Raw genomic sequence first — 20,324 nt, 5'->3', positions numbered from 1 at the left:
ATCACTCCCTTTGGGTTCATATTTACTCTATCTCCTAATCCCACCCCTACCATATCCTTAAATCCTCTTCCCTTTAATCTTCATTAGCCAGATTTTACCAGTTCTAGAAGGTGAAGCTCAAATTCCTCTTCCTCCAAATTTAGCCCATACTATTCTCTTCCCTATCTCAACTCAAATATCAAACGTGTCTACCTCGCACATTAGCTCTCTAGCTTACATGAGCTCTCTTTGATGACCAGAAGTTTTTCCAGAAAGAATGTAAGCCTTTGAGGGCCAACTGACAGTTTCCTCACAAAGGATCTTGCCCACTGCTAATAAACACCAGATAAATACTTGTTAAATTGAAATAGAAAAATTAACACAGAATAGCAACCTCATCCAAATCCATTAGGGTTTATTTAATTTTTAAAATTCTACTTCAGTTTTTATTACAACCTCTTTATTAAACTTTAATAAGGCATATTGTCTAGGGGCCTGAAAGATAACCAGTCTTCATTAATTTAGGTGAGACAAGAGAAGAACGGACATTTAGGAACTGGATGAACTCCTTGGGTGTTAACCCTCGAGTCAATCATTTGTACAGGTAAGAATATTTGGGGACTCTGGAAACCTTGAAAGATCCCCAAGATTTCAAATACTGCTATGATATGCAGTTCTCTTCACAAAATGTGTGCACCTTGATGAAAAGGGGAGAAGTGCCAAACTGACCTATCTGCAGATGTTGGATGTTCAGAAAAAGAGAAACTCACTTTCATACACCAACCTGGCTATGTGTTTCATACAAAATCATAACCTAGCAAAAGGACAAATATACTATATGTTGCCAGCCTATGTATAACCTGCTCACAAGTAGGCAAAACAATAAATGTTAAGTTTGTGATTGTCTCCTATGCCACTTACTAGAGCCTTATTTTTTTCCCTGGAGGCAATGAGTTTTCGTTGAAGGAACATAGGTCTTCCTAGGGAAGACCTCAAATAAGTTCCCTCAATGTCTGAGTCAGTTTCTTTACCTCAAAAGATGGAGCTGTTTACATCAATTTTACCAAATTGTGAATATTCCTTAAGCTAATATATAAGGAAATGCCTAGCTCACTATAGACCCTTCATAAATGTTCGCTATCTGAGAATTCTTTTGTGTTTGCTTTTTGTTCAGTGACTTATCAGATGCCCTGGTCATCTTCCAGCTCTATGAAAAGATTAAAGTCCCTGTCGATTGGAACAGAGTAAACAAACCACCATACCCCAAACTGGGGGGCAATATGAAGAAGGTAAATATAAATGTTTCAGTAGGTGTAGGCCTGCAAAACCATTCTGTGAATACTTTACCAGGAGGCCAAACTTAGAAGATAAGTAATGTTTATCCAGTGTTTAAAATTACAGTTGAGCAATCAGACATCTAGTTGTATTAAAGCGAGTTGTTTGTTTGTTTATAATTCCATGTTGGATGTCTTTAAATATTATGCTGTAAAAATTCTAATTAAGACAATTAGAGCAGGGCAGGGTCTCTTCCCCCAGCAAGATTCTCATTCTAATTTTCCAAAGAATTGGAACTTTGTACTCACAATTTGACTTGTACAAATAGTTTGTCTAATGTCAACACAGTGAGAACACATTGTTATGGAAAAGTAGCCACACGGTTGGCACAAACATTCCTACTATACACGCAGAGCCACAGGAATATCTGTCTCACGTGTCAGTCCACTGTGTGCATGTAGAATAGAGAATCCAGATTTTTCCAGGCCAACCTTTAGAAATTCAGCTATTTTAGGAATATTACGGACAGGTAACTGAGCATGGCCATGAAAATGTCCACAATGATGAATTTATTTTGGTTTTACACTTAGAGTACACTGTGAATATTTTTTGGTAGAAATGAAAGGTTTTATTTAAGAAAAGATGGAACTTTCTGTGTCTAATTTAGAATCCTAGAATTTCAGAAGCAGGCAAGACTTGAGAGATCATTTAATCTAGCCGTGTTTATTTCATTTTGTCTTTATTTTTATTATCATAATTTTTTTTAGTATTTTAGCACCATAGAGATGATTACATTAGATTGTTGTCCTCTTTCTTCATTAACAGCTTGAGAATTGTAACTATGCTGTGGAATTGGGGAAGAATCAAGCTAAGTTTTCCCTGGTTGGCATTGGTGGACAAGATCTCAATGAAGGAAACCGCACACTAACATTGGCCTTGATTTGGCAGTTAATGAGAAGGTAATGCAACTCAGGGAAATAGCTTTTTATTGAGTGTATTATTAACCTAAAAAAGTACTAGAAAATTTTTAGGAATGTGGCTTAATCTAGGAAAACTATATTTTAAGCTAAACTTAAAACCAAAAGTCTTTTAAATTTTTTTCCTTTCAGTTCTATCAGTTTTGTTTCAGGTATTTTGAAACTCTTGTTAGGTTCATAAATATTTTAGATTATTTTGTCCTTTTAATTAATCACCCCCTTTCCATTAGGGAATGACTCTCTTTATGCCTGGTAGTAGTCTTTTCTCTGAAATCTACTTTTTATGATATTAATTTAGTCACTTCAGCTTCCTGTTGATTAGTGTTAGCATGGCATATTTTTCTTCCATCCTTTTGCTTTTAAATTGACTTACTTGTGTTAGTAACAGTCTATTATCTTTAAAAGGGATTTTTTCAAAATATGGGGGAAATATGCTACATTTACCTACATATTTGCCATTTCTGATACTCTTCTTTCCATGGTATAAATACAGATTTTTATTTGATATCATATGCCTTCCAGTGGAAATATTTCTAATAGTACAGAGGAATAATTTCAGCTTCTACATGTCTTAAAAGTTCATTTTCATTTTTGAAAGATATTTTTTTCAAAGATAGTGTTTAGTATCTTTTGGTCTGCATTATTTCCAAAGATAAATCTTTTGTCATTTTTAGCTTTCTTTCTCTGTATATAATATAATATACAGAGAATATATTTTTTTTTCAGGCTTCTTTTAAGATTTTCTCTTTATCACTGGTTTAAAGCAATTTGGTTATAATGTCTTTTGATGTTGCTCATGATTGAGATTTGTCATGAATCTGTGGGTTGATAGTTTTAATCAAATTTGAAATAATTTTGGCCTTTATTGCTTCAAATATGTTTCCTATGCTTACCCACCCTTGTTTCGGGGGAGGACTCCAAATACATATATATTTAGTCATTTGAAAGTGCCCAGAGTTCATTGAAGTTCTATTCATTTTTCTCTCTATTTTTCCTTTTTTCTCTCTCTATGTTGTATTTGGGGTGGTTTCTATTGCTTTGTATTCTAATTCATTACTCTCTTCTGCAACATCTAATCTTCCATTAATCCCATTCAGGGTATACAATGTTTATCCAAGACATTATGGTTTTCAAGTATAAATACTTGATTCAGATCTTTTTGGCATATCCCATAGCTCTTTCCTCTACCTTCTTGAACAAACAGAATATAATTATAATAACTGTTACTTCTAGGTCTGTTTCTATTAATTGATTTTTATCCTCATTATGGGTCATATTTTCCTACTTCCCTGCATGCTTCCTAATTTTTTTATTGTATATGAGACATTTTGAACTTTTCCTTGATATGTACTGGATATTTCTGTTTTCCTCGAAATAAATATTCTAGAATTTAGTCCTGGGATGCAGTTGTTACTTACTTAAAAGCAGGTGATCATTTTAAGGGTTACTTAAAGCCTTAATTAGTCTTGAGTTAATTTTGTATCTCAATACTGAGATCATCTCTTCCGAATACTTTACTTGATGCTCCTTGTATCATATGGTTCTTCCACTTTGACTGATGAGAACCAAATTATTGCCACCCTTGAGTGAGCTCCAAGCATTGTTCTGGCCGTTCATTTCTGACAATTCTTTTCCGAACCTCTGGCAGTTTCTTCACATGCATGCCAAAGACTTGAGGCACACCCTCTGAAGGTCTCTGGAACTTTCTTTCTAAATGACTCTCTTCTTTACAGGCGGCTTTCTCTTCTCTGGTATTCTGTCCTACAAATCCTAGGCATCTTGGCTTCCTCAAGGTTTCAGCCCCCTCTCAACGTCATGCTCTATTTGGGTTCCTCTCCCTACACTGCAGCCTGGAAATGCATCATGCAATAAGCTGGGACAATCTTAGGGCTAACCATGTTTGGTTGCCCTCCTTCAGGGACCACTGTTTTGTGCTTTCAGTTACTCCAAGTCTGAACACATTGTTTCATGTGCTTTTACATTGTGTTTTAGGTATCTAAGGCAGCAGGGTAAATCAGGTCCTGTTAACCTCATCATGGACAGAAGCAGAATTTTCTGCTAGTTCTTTAAAAAAAAAATTTAGCTATCTTTTAAAACTGACTATAAATTTGATTGCTATGAGAGCCAGATGGTGGTATTATTAGTAATAGTGGAATATAATAAGGTATACAAATATAAAATAAATTATGAGAAAAATAAGCAATTTTGGGTACAAAAGTATTTTTACTTTTAGAAAGCAAATCTGTAAGTATAACATTGTTTACTTTTAAATGCTTTGCTTTGTCCCCCTATAATGATAGCTCTGACTGGGCAGAAGTCTTATAACACTTACTTAGAGCCTATGTTAATGTGACTTAATTCATTTTTCTACCTGGAAGGAAGCTCCAGAAACCACATGTCACCTTACCTTACATCTAATAAGGTAATGGCTACCACAAGGTGTGTTGTGTGTCTAGGCCAGTGATGGCGAACCTATGACACGCATGTCAGAGGTGACACACGAACTCATTTTTTTGGTTGATTTTCTTTGTTAAATGGCATTTAAATATATAAAATAAATATCAAAAATATAAATCTTTGTTTGACTATGGTTGCAAATATCAAAAAATTTCTATATGTGACACAGCACCAGAGTTAAGTTAGGGTTTTTCAAAATGCTGACACGCCGAGCTCAAAAGGTTCGTCATCACTGGTCTAGGCATTTCAGCTTCATGCCCAGGCCACCGTCTGCAGGTCTTCATAATAGTCCTCAAATTATGTTAATGTTTCCAGGTGCTTAGAATAATCAGAAGTGATTATAATAGTTTTCACAGTCTGATTCACATTTGTTTTATCAAGTATAGTTCTCTACTACCCATTTCTAACCTGGGGCCTCCTTGAAGCCTGAGGCAGGTGTCATAAAACTTCTCTGGCCCAGAAAACTCCAGAGCTAAAGAAACTTCAACTCTATCTCCTTTTTCACTTCATGTATCTAGACCTGTATGTTTCTAACCAATGCATTTTCACCAGTGCATTTTCAGAAACTATTTTTGAACTTTTCTCTGTTGTCTTTCACATGTGCTTTTAACTCTTAATGAGCTGGCTTTGATACTGATTGTTTTAAAAACCAAAGCAAAAATCTTTTTAGTTGCAAAAGTTAAATTGACCTGTGGGTTTGAATATAAAATAATCTTTGATATTTTCTGTTTTAATTATTTAAAAACTCAGGCCAACTTTATTCTATTTTGGATTTCATAATATCTGAAAATCACCTTGTAATATAATCTTTGTTGTGGAAGTCTTATAAAAATGTGGCCCAAAGTCATACTTTATGTCTGGCATATATATAAAACAAGGTCTAGTCTGCTACTGCCACTGTTGCCACCTGGTTAATGTCACATTTCTCATGAGTGTTTACTATATAAGAATTGTGCATGTAAGAAAGTGGAGAGAGAAATATATTATTGTTGAAGCCGATGAAATGACTAAAAATTATGTAAATGCCACCAGAAGAAATGTAAAGACCTATTAGAGGCAATTTTAGCTGGAATTTATTTCATTGGATTGCACAGATGTGCTCAGGTCATTTATCTGGGCAATGAAGAGCATGCCATTTTTTTCCCTGAGAACAAATAAGAGATGTATGTTTAAACCTTTCCCTTTTAGTAGCCTGGAAATAGTCCTCAGGGTGCAAAGCTGGCAAATAGTGTGTGTATAAATTTGGAGACAAAAGCCTGAAAGAAGTAGGCTGCCGGTTAGACTCCAGCAAATGAATACAGAGTCTGAGTTAGACAAATGGGAGGATTCTCCCCAAATCAAATAGTCTAGGACAATGAATTTGGCATAGGTCCTTGAAAAACAAAACACAAAGGTTTGTCCTTCTGGTTCAAAAGTTAAATAAATAAAGCAAGTATTGGAAGGCAGGAAAGCAAAGAAGTAATGGCTGCAGCTCATGGAGGCCCACACGCACACACCTCTCCAATCCTGTTTGGTTGACTGAGACCCTGGCTGAAGCTGGGGCTCCTGATGCCAGTTCAATTTGACAGAGGAGGACTTTTCAGCACAGCACAGTTTTGCAAACACCTGTGGTACTGGGATCTTGTCTGGAGAGACCTATCAATAATAGCACAGTTGCCCCCAAACATATTTGATGATATGGAGTATTTCACAAGGAAATTCATAGGTAGACATAGGCCAAATTGATTTCTGTTTTAAATTTTTTATCTACATTTAAAGCTTAGAGTTGAGGCTCCAACCTAATTGTATCCTTCCTTCCCTTTGTTTTTACCACTGTCCTCACCAGCAAGTATGGGGCTCCATTTTAAACCTCTGCATCTCCCGTGAGGTGGCAGAAAGCCAACTTTGTGTTCACCAGAGCTCTGTGCCACTGTGAGGGGCCATTCTCAGACACCTGAATGCAGTGAGCTGCCGCCATGGTTTTCTCCATCTTTTTAAACTTCCCTGTTCTTTAGTGGCTTTTTAAAAAATATTTTCATGGATAGACTCTTGTGTAAAGGTGAGCTTCTCCTCTGTGCCATTTGCTTCCCTAGCTCAAGAAGTAGGTCAAAAGCACTGCTTCTATCCATGTGAGAGCGTCAATAAAACAGGCTGGGGCTCTTGACAAAGAGAAGTAAGAATTCATTCCTGAGATGAGTGAAGCTGCTATGTTAAACTTTGTTTTCATCAAACTATACAGAGACATGACCTAAGGAGGCAAACACTAATGTACCATCCTCAATGACTTTACTAGGAAGAAATGCTTAAATGTTATGGTAGATGATAATAACTTAATACACATGGAAACAAGAAGCCAGTGTTGCCATAAAGCATCATCATTATGAACAGATCAAAACTAGGGCCTTTTTCTAAACTAGGGATATTTTAAAAATTTACCTGAGACTTATCCCATTTGTCCTCATTAGTCTTTCTCATTTTGGTCCCCTCTCTGGGTCCACATTAAATATTACCCATCTTGACTTTATTTTTGCTTTCTATGGGAGAAACCATTCTATTTATTTCACCCACCACTTCACTCCTCCATATACTAGATGCTCAGGCACTCTGCTAACCCCTGAAAACAATATGATGAACAAGGTTATGGATTTTGTCTGAGATGACATGGTAGGCAGAGACATGCACATCAACTCCATCAGAAGTTCTGGGAAACAAGTAAGTGCTTCACTGAAAATTGTTCAAAGAATTAGAAATCCCTTCCCAGAGAACAAAGCTGAATCAGAGAATCAGGAGGATGCATGGTTTGGTCGGGGAGCTGCTGATGGTTCTGTGAGATTGAAACGTGAGTGTGCGTTATTTTTTGCGGGGGCAGGGGGGCTTGAGAATAAGACCAAGAAGAGAGGAAGGAATAAGAAATAAGAGGTTCATTGAAAAGAGATACCAAGGCCAAATTATGAAGGACCTCATGTATGTGCCATTCTAAGGAATTTGACCTATATTCTTTGAGCCATGTCACTTTAAATGACATGACCAGAACTGTACTTTAGAAGGGAAATTCTATGAGGAGGAGAAGTAGAATGAAGAAGAGACAGTTGATTTTGGGGTGTTTAAAGAGGTATACTTGAGATGACTTTGATGCCAGATTGGTAAACATAATTACACACACACACACACACACACACACACACACACACACACACGGTGGAGCAAAAGTAGGTTTATAATTATTTGTATGGAAAATAATAATACAAGAATAAACTCTGTATTTCACATACTCTCAAATATAAACCTATTTCTGCCCCGCCTTGTATATAATTGCAGGAACTCTTTTCCTCCCGGCTACAATGGCGAAAAGATGCCGTAACCTGGAGGAAGCAGGGCATCACTCCTATTTCAGAGATTAAACTTGAAAGCCATGTGGGAAATTGTGGGAAAATTGTGTTTTCCATAGAATCAGTAATTGGGAAAGTATACCCGATGGATTGTGTACACAATCCTAGGCAACCAACTGGAGGGTGACCTCATTTGAGTAGGCCCTCCCTCCAGACAATGGCAGGATACTTGAGTTTCAGAGTGAACAGTACACACTGAAACCCTAGCCCTGAAAGTTTTGCATGGGTAATTTGACCCTCTCCTGCAAGCCTGAACCTTTAGGCCAACAAACCTGCTCAAATGCTAGGCTTTCTTCTGTGTATTTCACCTTTCAGAGGGAGTTGCCTTAGGGAATGGTGAGTCTTATCTGTTCCGTGAAATGTTAAGAGCTTTGAAGCTTCCTAATAAGTTTCACAAACAAAACCAATTCTTGCCGAAACTGGTTTGGCTCAGTGGATAGAGCGTCGGCCTGCGGACTGAAAGGTCCCAGGTTCAATTCCGGTCAAGGGCATGTACCTGGGTTGTGGGCACATCCCCAGTAGGAGATGTGCAGGAGGCAGCTGATCGATGTTTCTCTCTCATCGATGTCTCTAACTCTCTATCTCTCTCCCTTCCTCTCTGTAAAAAATCAATAAAATATATATTTTTTTAAAAAAAAAAACCAATTCTTATAACATTCTAAGGTGATTCTTACTCTCAGACTGGAGCTTAACTTTGGTTTCTACTTTAAAATGACCTTCACTGTGAGGTATTCCTAACATTTCTGTTCTATGATATAAGAAGGAAACTCTTTTACATATGTGTATTTAATATGTTGGCTACTTGGGCCTTTCTAATATTGACTTTTTCCTTCTTTGTTTATGGTTCCTTTAAGCAAAGCATTACTGGTTCAGATCTTTTGCATCATTTCCCTTCCCTTGCTTCTCTTCTCATCTGCCTTCTCTTCTGACCCAAGAAGCAATGACAGTGCTTAGGAGGTATTTGCTCTGCATCTCATTCTAACAGTCATAAAGTTATATTTTAAGTTATCTTAAAAAGAACATATATATATATATATATATATATTCCGCCCCCCCCCCATCCCCCACTAATGTAATGATGTCCAGGCTATCTTTTGTGACATACCTAGAAAGAAAAGATATTTTCTACCTTAGCTACTTTCTGTGATATTGAAATATTTAGCAACTTTTTTTCCAAAAAATCATTCTTGATTTTTGTTCAGGTACACACTGAATATTCTGGAAGAAATTGGAGGTGGGCAGAAGGTCAATGATGAGATTATTGTCAACTGGGTAAATGAAACATTGAAGGAAGCAGAGAAACGTTCATCCATCTCTAGTTTCAAGGTAAAATTCTTAGTCTACTGCTCATGACCACCTAAGCTCCATGCTTATCATTATTGTTTTCTATCTGTTTTAAAGTGACTTTAAGTGTGAGGTAGTTCAGGTTCCCCTCCAATTTTGATTTTGCAGAATGACCCATTATCGTTTTGATGTTCATAGCTATTTCATTGACAAACTTCTTGTCACTTTCTCCTGTAATAATTAATTTTAAAAACCAATCATATTTACATACATTTTAGGTTTTGTTCTTATAAAGTAATAACAAATATGATAATATTTTTTAATCTTTATTGTTGAAAGTATTACATATGCCCCCTTTTTTTCTCATTGACCTCTCCCACCTCGCACCCAGCCCATCCCAGGTCTTCACCAGTCTATTGTCTGTGTCCGTGGATTATGCATATATGCATACTAGAGGCCTGGTGCACAAAATTTGAGCACGGGAGGGGGGTCCCTCAGCCCAGCCTGCACCCTCTCCAATCTGGGACCCTTAGGGGGATCAGACCTAAACAGGCAGTCAGACATCCCTCTAACAATCTGGGACCGCTGGCTCCTAACCACTCACCTGCCTGCCTGCCTGCCTGATCACCCCTAGCCCTTCTGCCTGCCTGCTTGATCACCCCTAACTGCCCTCCCCTGCCAGCCTGATAGCCCCGAAATGCTCTCCCCTGCTGGCCTGATCACCCCTAACCACCTCTGCCTCAGCCCTCTGCCACAGTGTCTATGTCCAGAAGGAGGACTGGACAACCGGAAGATGTCTGGTTGGCCTGGTCTGATTAGCATATTACCCTTTTATTAGTATAGATGAGTTCATTGGTTGATCTCTCCCCCACTTTCCTCCCCTGCCTTCTCTCTGAGGTTTAACAGTCTGTCGATGCTTCTATGTCTCTGGGTCTATTTTTGTTCATCAGTTTATGTTCTTCATTAGATTCCACATATGAGTGAGACCATGTTTTGATAATATTCTTAAAATGTGCACAGCTCCATGATTCAGATTGTTAACATTATGATGGTGAAATATAAAATGCTAAAAGATCTCCCATGCAGTATTTTCTGAGAAAAAAGCAGTTGAGTACTTGTATCCAAACCCCATTTTTATTAATAATAATAGCATTATCTTTTATTAAATTTCTTAGCTCATGTTTTATACATTAACAGGATCCTTCCTCAAGGGACCTATACACTTGATCCATATTATAATATCTATGCCATCTTATCTACATTTTTCTGGTTTAAAGGTCAATGTTTGGAGAAAGGACCACTTTGGAGTTGTATTAACAGGTTCAGTGAGGCAGTTGATCATGATACCAATCCTCTGATTCAAAATCAAGAAAAAAAGTAAAATCTCCTCCTACCAAAAAGGGCAGAAAGGTTGGGCTGTACCAGGAGTGCCCAGTCCCAGTGAGTGCATCACACATAGCAGTCCTTTCTGTGCCCCCTCCACCTTACCGTTCAGTCTGAATTGCTGAGTGGAGGTATGGAGGCTGGTGAGAGAAAGATAGTTGGAAAGGTGGTGGAGAAGAGCAAAGGAGAAGGGCTTGCCCCATATGGAATGCTCTCTGAGTACCAGGGCTCCTTGTTTTTAATGTCTCATTTCATCTTCACAGACATTGTGAAGTCAGCTTTATGGTTTTTCTCACATTATAAGTGAGGAACCTGAAGCTCAAGTAACTCCTGAGGTTAGAGCTAGTGATTGCAGGTGAGGGTCCATCAGTGAGGAGAAAGTGTCTTTTATCTGTGGGTGAGGTTGCAAAGCAGTGTATCTGTAGGTCACTTAACCATTACTATGACCATCAAAACGTTTACAAATGCTAAAGAAAGAGACCTGGGTTTTGAGTCAGAATACCTGGGTTCAAATCCCAGCTCCACCACTTATCAGCAACTTACTTAACCTCAGAAACTTCCTTTACTCACTGTAAATTAAATTCAGGTGCCTATATCTGTGGTGACAAGTGAGAAAATTTATTTTAAAAGGTGAAGGGATTAAGCAAAAAAAAATTTTTTAATTTGTAAACACAGACAACATGATGGTGATTACCAGAGGGAAAGTGGGGTAATGGAGATAGAAGAGAGCAAAGGGGGATAAATGATGATGGATGAAGACTTGACTTGGAGTGCTGAACACACAATACAATACAGATGATGTATTGTAGAATTGTACACTTGAAACCTATATAATTTTATTAACCATGTCACCCCAATAAATTCAATAAAAAAGTGAAAAAAATAATTATTGTAAGAAGAGAAGAAAATTCAACCTACAATTATTTTTTTAAAAAAATGCTGAGCAAACTGTGAAACACCAACAAATATTAGTTACTGTCATTTCATTTAATCACATAATTGCCAACACTGTCTCCCTGGACCTATGGACTCTTTTGTTTCCTTGAGGTCTCCAAGAAATGAGCATCTACTGAAACTCCTGTCCAACTGAGCCCTTGTCACTATCCCTGCCCATCACCTCCGGGATATCCCCCAGAATGAAGCAAGGTTTCCCCTAGCATCTTTGGTCTCTCCTTCTTGATGTTTTTTTTTTTTTTTTAATCAAATCTTTCCTTCCTCTGTTCATACCAGTAGTTACATTAAACGTTTCAACCTCTCTGCTTTTCTCTAGTTGTGCTTACTTTCATTCACACGCCGTTTGAGAATGGCTCCCGCGTGTTGGTATACAGTAGGTTTCCTCTGTTTATTGAGCTACTTAGGAAGTCACTAATGCCTCTACTGAAACTGCAATTGATTTGAAACTACAATTAATGTGCAACACGGTTGCATTTTCCAGACCAGCAGTATGTATTTTATATTTAAGAGGAAAGAACCACCCACTTCCCTTGAACGAAATGAAAGTAGCCTGGGAGCGCACTGATAAAGCCCGTCATTCTGTGTGCAGGACCCGAGGATCAGTACCAGTCTGCCTGTCCTGGACCTCATCGATGCCATTCAACCGGGTTCCATTAACTATGATCTTCTGAAGACAGAGAACCTGAACGATGAAGAGAAACTCAACAATGCAAAGTACGTAAATAGACCTGAGGTCAGAGAGGGAAGGATCCAACTGGCCACTGGATACCTATAAAGTCTATTGTTTGTGCCTTTGTGCAAACACTTTAGTTTCACTACTGATGCTTTTTCTTCTTGTGACTTGTTGTGTCCCATCATCATTATTTTAGATACTAGAGGCCCGGTGCACAAAAATTTGTGCACTCGGGGTGGAAGGGGGGGTCCCTCAGCCCGGCCTGTGCCCTCTCGCAGTCTGGGACCCCTTGGGAGATAACGCCCTGCTGGCTTAGGCCTGCTCCCGGGTGGCAGAGGGCAGGCCCAATCCCTAGGTGCAGCCCCTGGTCGGGCTCAAAGCAGGGCCGATTGGGGGGTTGGGGCACCGCCCCCTGTCACACTGAAGGCAGGGTCGATGGGGAGGTTGCGGCACCACCCCCTGTCACGCACAGAGCAGGACCAATCAGGGGGTTGGGGAGCTCCCCCCGTCATGCACAGAGCAGAGCCCATCAGGAGGGTGGGGAGCTCCCCCCTGTCACACACAGAGCAGGGCCGATCAGGGGGTTGGGGCACCACCACTGTCACACTCAGGGCAGGGCCGATGGGGAGGTTATGGCTCTACCCCATCACACACAGAGCAGGGCCCGTGGGGGGGAGGGGGTTGGGGCGCTGCCTTCTATCACCCATAGAGCAGGGCCGATCAGGGGGTTGGGGTGCCGCCACTCTCACACTCAGGGCAGGGCCGATGGGGAGGTTATGGCTCTACCCTGTCACACACAGAGCAGGGCCCGTGGGGGGTGGGAGGGTTGGGGCGCCGCACCTTGTCACACACAGAGTCGCAGGGCGATCAGGGGGTTGGGGCGCCTTCCCCTGTCACAAACAGAGCAGGGCCGATAGGGAGGTTGTGGCCCCACCCCCTGTCACACACAGAGCTGCAGGGCTATCAGGGGGTTGGGGAGCTCCCCCCTGTCACGCTGATCCCAGTGCTGGGAGGCATATTACCCCTTTACTATATAGGATAGAGGCCTGGTGCATGGGTGGGGCTGGCTGGTTTACCATGAAGGGTGTCCTGGATCAGAGTGGGGGTCCCCACTGGGGTGCCTGGCCAGCCTAGGTGAGGGGATGATGACTGTTTGCAGCTGGTCACACACCCTTCAGGGTGGGGGTCCCCACTGGGGTGCCTGGCCAGCCTGGGTGAGGGGATGATGGCTGTTTTCAGGCTGGCGGATGACGGAAGCTCCCAACCGCTCCTTTTTTTCTTTTTTCTTTTATTCTGGGCCAGCTTTAGCTCTGAGGCTCCAGCTCTTAGGCCTCTGCTCCTGAAAGCAGGTATCTGGTTTGTTTTGGTTCTATAATCGAAACTCTGTATCAACTCCAGCTCTGAGATCCCGGCTCGCTGAAAGCAGGTTTCTGGGGTTTTGTTTAGCTTCTATATTCATTACAATGTTTCTTAAACTGCAGGCTCAGAGGCCGGCAAGGCAGGCGGGGAACGTTGGAGTCCTCCGTCACTGAAGCAAGCAAGCCTCATGTTAGTTTCAAGCTACCTGGCTGCCGGCCGCCATCTTGGCTGGCAGTTAATTTGCATATCTCGCTAATTAGCCAATGGGAAGGGTAGCGGTCATATGCCAATTACCATGTTTCTCTTTTATTAGATAGGATTGTGCAATAGTAGTTTTATGTCTCCTGGGATTAGAGAGAGCAAGACAAAAAGCAAGTGTATTCTTCCAATTGATAAGCAGCCTTATATTTTCATAAAACCAATTTTCTAATCATAATTATAGGACACTTTATTTAGTTCGTATATGGCAGGCCCAAATACAAACACCCTTTTTGTGAAAATCCATGTATACATATGGGCAGGGGATGGGATTCAAGATCAGAGCCTTCTCCTGCTTGGAAGCAACTGCCATTTGCTTTACCACATAGAGTGGGGGTCAGCAGACAACTATATAGTCTGGCCTGTCATCTGCTTTTATAAATAAAGTTTTATTGAAACACCTCTGTGCTTATTTATCCATATTTTTATAGCTGCTTCCCTGCTACAGTGGCAGAGTTGACTAGTTGTGGCAAAGCCCACAAAGTCTGAAATATTAACTATCTGGTCCTTTGTGGGAAGTTTGCTGACCTCTACTCTAGAGAAGCACCTTTCTCAGAAAAGCTTGTATTACTTTCTGAGGGCTGCCATAGCAAAATACCTACAAGCAAGGTGACTTCAAAGAAATTTGTTCTCTCGCAGTGTAGAGGGTACATATCTAAGATCAAGTGTCAGCAGTGTTGGTTCCTTCCGAGGGCTATGAGGGAAAGTTGGTTCCATACCCCTCTCCTGCCTTCTGGCCTTGGCCAGCAAGCCTTGGCTTGTAAATGTATCACTCCAATCTCTGCCCCCATCTTCACATGGCCTTCTTCCCTGTGTCTGTGACTTCACATGGTTATCTTCCCTCTGTGTGTGTGTCTGTGTCTCTTCCACTGTTCTTATAAAGACACCAAGTCATATTGTATTAGGGCCCCACATTACTCCCATATGACCTCATCTTAACTAATTACATCTTTAAAAACCTTATTATACCAAATGAGGTCAGAATCGGAGGTCCTAGGGGAGAGGGCTTTTACATACCCTTTTTGAGGGACACAATTCAACCCCAACAGTGTCCTCTCTGATCCCAATTTGGGGAAGTGGGGACCTGTGTTTCTGGTATGCTGATGTTTAGCACAACATAATGAAGAGAAGATAAATAATTAAATGACAATTACAATACAGTGTGATGGGTGGTATGGAAGGGGGAGTACAGGGTGCTATCAAGGAGACAGAAAAGAAATGGGAGGTCTGCAGAGCAAATGACATCAATGCTGAGATGGACTAAAAGGACAAGTAAGAAGGAGCTAGACAGGGAAGGGATATAAGAAAACACTCCAAGTAAAGGGAAGAACACCCAGAATGTATGAAACCCAGAATTTTTTTTTTTTTTTACCTCAAAAAAAGCTTGAGTCTAGATGTTCAAGATGGATATGATTAGGTTTAAGGAACTTGCCCAAAGTTTTACAATTATTAAGTGTTTCTGCTAAGATTCAAAGTCTGACTTCAAGACCCAGGCTCCTAACCACTATCCTACAAGGGCAAGATACAAAATTACTTTTAAAATGGGTAAAAGGAGTTATAAAAAAATCTTAAAAATGTTATGGTTGTGCATGATTTTTGAAGCTCTGTTTTTTCTTTATATTTTATAATGGAAGACACATTTATTTCATTAATAATTAATATAGAGGAATTGGTTGAGAGATGGACAAGAAGAATGGGGACTACCCCAGCCTGGTACTCTAATTTAATTGATCCATAAAGTAAAAATAAAGTTATTTTAGGGGAACAGGAGGAGTGATGGGGCCTTGGGAAGAATGGAGAATCTCTGGAGTAGTCATCGTAAGTTACTAGATAATAAACAAAGTGAATGAAAGAAGTGACAGGTAGTAATGTAGGCACATTTGAAAATAGATTAAGCTAGTTATCTTTCTATAGCTATAAATAGAGCAAAAATGTTCTGATGCATCTATGATCATTTTATGTGGAAAATGTATAATATAAAACTCTGGCTATTCTAATGTTATTGCTACATAAATAAATACATGTATATGTGCACAAGAACTGGAGTGGAACAAGGAATAAAATAATTGATTTGTAAGGTCAAAGTATTGAAATATAGTCTGTAAATTTTGTAGTTGAAATATAGACTGCTAACTTTTCCTAGCACATATTCTTCTCCAGTTTGATGACTTTTTTCTACTGCTATATAGCCCAAGAAAATACTCATGATGAAAGCATCCGAAGTGGCAGAAGCTAGGAAAATATCTAAGGACAAGTAATACATTTGGTTATATATAGCTTGCAGTAGTGTACGGTATAGAATGATTATACCAATATCCTCAGGGTCCCCTTCGTACTTTGTTGCTCTGGCTCTTCTCATTCTTTTTGCTTTCTCCCTTTTAGGTATGCCATCTCTATGGCCCGAAAAATTGGAGCAAGAGTGTATGCCCTTCCAGAAGACCTGGTTGAAGTGAACCCCAAAATGGTCATGACAGTGTTTGCTTGCCTCATGGGGAAAGGAATGAAGAGGGTGTAAGGCCCAGTGGAGTGGGGCTGGAGGTGGCACACCTGACTGCTCAGCGCTAGATGCTCCTAGGAAGCACAGAGATGATTCAAGCCATTCCAAACTTTTCAACTTGGTGACATCATACAAGATTCCAAAAAAGTGTGTATTTTTTCAGCCAGGTAGCCTCTCCTGTATTTAACAAAAAGTGCTTCATTCTTTGCAAAAGATCCAATTTCTTACAAATATTTTTTTACCATTGAATTTATTGCTTCTTTGAAAATCTAGAGAAAAAAAAGAACTTATTTTCCTGGTACCATTCCTGCTTCCTGCCATTAGTCAAGTATAGAAGCTGCAGTGTTATTAATTTTAATATAGTCTTTCAACCAGCTTAATTTGGCTGTATTTTTGTTTAAGGTGAGGATCAGCAGAAAGAATCATCAAACCAGTCCCAAAACCTGTTTCTGGAGGCCAGCCTTTGATCTGTGACAAGCCTCTCTTTCTGTTCCCCTTCTCCTTCACTCTATTTCCCTGTGACTTCGCTATCCACCCTCTCAGAACTGTGCCTTTTCCGTGACCCACCGCTGTAGACCATTCCTGCCTCTGGGCCATTTGGAGCATCTGACAAATCAGTCAAGCTACTGGGGTCCCAATAGTCTCCAGGAACCTGTAGGAAAGTAAGACTCATAATCAGAGCTTTTCCTCAGAACTAGGGTCCCATTTGTTATCAGTTTTTAGTTTTCTTTTCAGCCAGTAGGAACCCTCTGTTTTTAACCCTAAGATTTGTGCTCATACCAGATCTAACATTTTTATTTATTTTTTGTTTTGTTTTGTTTTGTTTCTAACACCTTTAATATGCTCTTGGTTAGATCCAAGCAGGATGTAATTGAACAGCAAACCACCAGGGGCCAGCATGAAGCCACAAAAAAAAAGCATCTATCTATCCTTTGGTGCTGCCTCTCCATGTCCTGAGCGCTGCATATTAGACCTAGTTATCATGGAATGCCTAAATATCTGGGGAGTGGAAACAATCCTGCTCTGCTTTAATTTGCTTTGAGATCTTAATGTATCTGATTGCTGCCAGGCCATATTATCAATGTTTACTTTTTTGGTACTGTAAAAGCTTTTTACAACCCCCAAATTCCCAAGGGACAATATGTGCCAATGAACAGGGATCCCAGCTTACCCCCCAACACCAACACACACACACACACACACACACACACACACACACACACACACACACACCCCTACCCATACCTAGTCATATGTCAAACTGGATAAGAACTGGCTAAGTTGCTTTACAAAGATCTAATTTACTGGGTATTTAAAGAATTTCTAAATAAAACCAAAGGGACAGTGTGAATTTGAGCAAACCTAATAGGTTATACAATTTCATATAAAGCTACTGAAAGCTAAAAAACAACAGGACATTGTGAACCAACGCTAGACTTTCTCTATAGTGCTGAAAGGGCTCATCAGTGAGGTATCTTCTTTAGCGGTGGTATGTCATAGAACTTAGCTATTTCTCAAAGCAATTGGAAATATCACCCCAAATCTGTTCCTTGGCAGTGGGCTCAGGAAGCCAATGTGTGGCTTCTGTGGCATCTGAATGCAAAGTGGTTGGTTTTATCTTACTCTGCACTAATGTAGCCTCCGATGATTCTCTTCCATCTGCTTGCAGGAAGAATGTTACCGCCTTAATTGAAAATGAAGCTAATGTTCAAAATCTCTCCAAATAAAATGTTCCTTATATTGCATGTCCTTTGATGGTTTTATAACTTATTCATTCATTCATTCATTCATTCATTCAACCAGCACTCATTGAGTGGCTAATTGAGTGCCAGACACTATGCAAAGTTTGGGGAATATGCCTATAAATGAGACAGGCATTGCAGTCTATCGATCAGGAAGTGGAGTAAGTGATTAATAAGGGCAGAGTCAGACTTGAGCTTAGAGAAAACAGACTAAGAAATATTTTGGTTAAAAACTGAAGAATAGGTTGGAGGTAGTTTGACAAAGCAAAGGCTAAAATTAGGGTGGAGACACAAATTCTCAGAAACACACTGAACCCAGTCGTGAACAAAAGCCAGCCTTGGATATTGATGCCACACAGCTTTTAGCATAATTTGAGAAGGAATCTTTTTGATTGGCTGTGCCAAGGGTCTCCTCCCTAGCCTGGCTGGGCCTCACTTTGGCAGGCTGAGGACAGGGATGTTGCTGAGGTATTCTGCTGCAGTGGCTCCCTGCCAGGTGGGCTGCTGTGACAGAAAAGCATCTGTGTAGCATGGTCACTTTCTTACCAGGAGGCACCACACACCCACACAGCTTCTAGGAAGCCAGGCTTTTGTGCGTAAGCTGTGTGTCCTGACTGCACTAGCAGCAGCTTTTGGCGATGGCTCATTCCTGGCCAGAACATTCCTGCAGCTCTGCACTTTCCTACAAATAAAGGGGTTACAAATAGTAACTGTTTTTTGTACAAGACTGCACTGATAGGTCTCCTGAACGAGTTCTGGTAGCAGAATAAGTACTCTCAAGAAAGGAAAACCAAGACTCTCCTGAAGAAGAAAAGGACAAAGGAACGCAGCAATCTCAGCATGATCATTTTTCAAATTTAAAGTTTATTGCGACATTTTAAATAGTCAGTCCAAGTATGGCATCAAAAGTTAAAATTGTACCAAAGGGTGGACAATGGAAAGTAGGCCACCTTCCCACCCCCATGTCTAGTGGTGTGCTTTGAAGCCAATTTTATGAGCCTATTGTTAAACCATTGTTCGCTTGAAATTGCCCATGATGGGGGTAGTTACACCACAGATATAATCTAACTCTATAAATGGGAGCTTTTTTAAGATCTCCAGAGAGTTAGTTTATCAACCACCAGTATCTCTGTCCTAGTCCTCCAGTCTCCCTCCTAATCAACAACTACTGTTACCAACTTCTTTCGTATCCTCCTAGAAATATTCTCTGCACATTATACATGCACACCTTTTTAAATTACAAACTATATTTCTAACTTACTTATTACACATCATTCTGCGTCTCACTTTTTTCACTTATCATATCTTGGAGACTGTGCCATATTGGTACATGTCAATCTGCCTCAATCTTTTCAACAGATGCTTAGTAGTCTTAGTGGCTCATAAAGAGATATTTAAGCTTTCCTCGGTGCATAATAGTTTTCAGTAGTTCTCAACCTTCTGCCCCTTTAGTTACAGTTCCTCATGTTGTGACCCAACCATAAATTATTTTCGTTACTAATTCATAACTGTAATGTTGCTACTGTTATGAATCATAATGTAAATATCTGATATGCAGGATAGTCTTAGGCGACCCCTGTGAAAGGGTCGTTCGACCACCAAAGGGGTCGCGACCTACAGGTTGAGAACCACTGGTTTAAATCGTTTGCCTTAGCACATAAGGCCACAATAATATTATACCCACTTCTTGTGCACACAATGTTAATTTTAACTTGATAAGTACTTATCAAGTTCCTACTCTAGTAAAGGTATTGAACATTGGACAGCAAAACATAGAAACATAGATTCTCCTCTTAAGTTTCCTCAAATTATTTGACAAAGAGCCATGAACTGAGATGGCCCCTCAAGCTGATTCCAAATTCTCCATTTTATGTCTAAGGAGACATGTTAATCTAGCAAGGAGATAATGTGCACATGTGCATGCATACACACAAAACATAATAAAAAGCAGAATGTAATAAATGCTATAACAAAGTTGTAAAAGTTTGAGAGCTCGTGGAAAATTAGCTCTGAATGAAGGGTTTGCAGAAGTTTTGTTCTAACCTTTGGCCATGTGGATGAAATGCTAGCAGCGTTCTCTTAGTGAACTTGGCATTGTTTTGCCCAGCACATCCCTGC

At 40.0% G+C, this 20,324-nt stretch overlaps 1 protein-coding gene across 1 annotated transcript in view; it reads left to right on the top strand.

Moving 5' to 3' along the window:
* LCP1 (lymphocyte cytosolic protein 1) overlaps positions 1–18,209 on the top strand; it is a 68,580-nt gene extending 50,371 nt beyond the window's left edge. The window contains exons 11-16 of the mRNA XM_036298244.1: positions 505–583; positions 1,154–1,268; positions 2,080–2,213; positions 9,259–9,382; positions 12,267–12,391; positions 16,350–18,209. Of these exons, the coding sequence (XP_036154137.1) occupies positions 505–583; positions 1,154–1,268; positions 2,080–2,213; positions 9,259–9,382; positions 12,267–12,391; positions 16,350–16,482 (710 nt within the window). The 3' untranslated portion in view covers positions 16,483–18,209. The remainder of the gene's footprint in view (positions 1–504; positions 584–1,153; positions 1,269–2,079; positions 2,214–9,258; positions 9,383–12,266; positions 12,392–16,349) is intronic.
* The last annotated feature ends 2,115 nt before the right edge of the window (positions 18,210–20,324 follow it).

The sequence above is a fragment of the Myotis myotis genome, unplaced genomic scaffold, assembly GCF_014108235.1.
Source record: "Myotis myotis isolate mMyoMyo1 unplaced genomic scaffold, mMyoMyo1.p scaffold_m19_p_3, whole genome shotgun sequence".
NCBI classification, from domain to species: domain Eukaryota; kingdom Metazoa; phylum Chordata; class Mammalia; order Chiroptera; family Vespertilionidae; genus Myotis; species Myotis myotis.
This window is presented reverse-complemented; position numbering and strand designations above follow the sequence as displayed.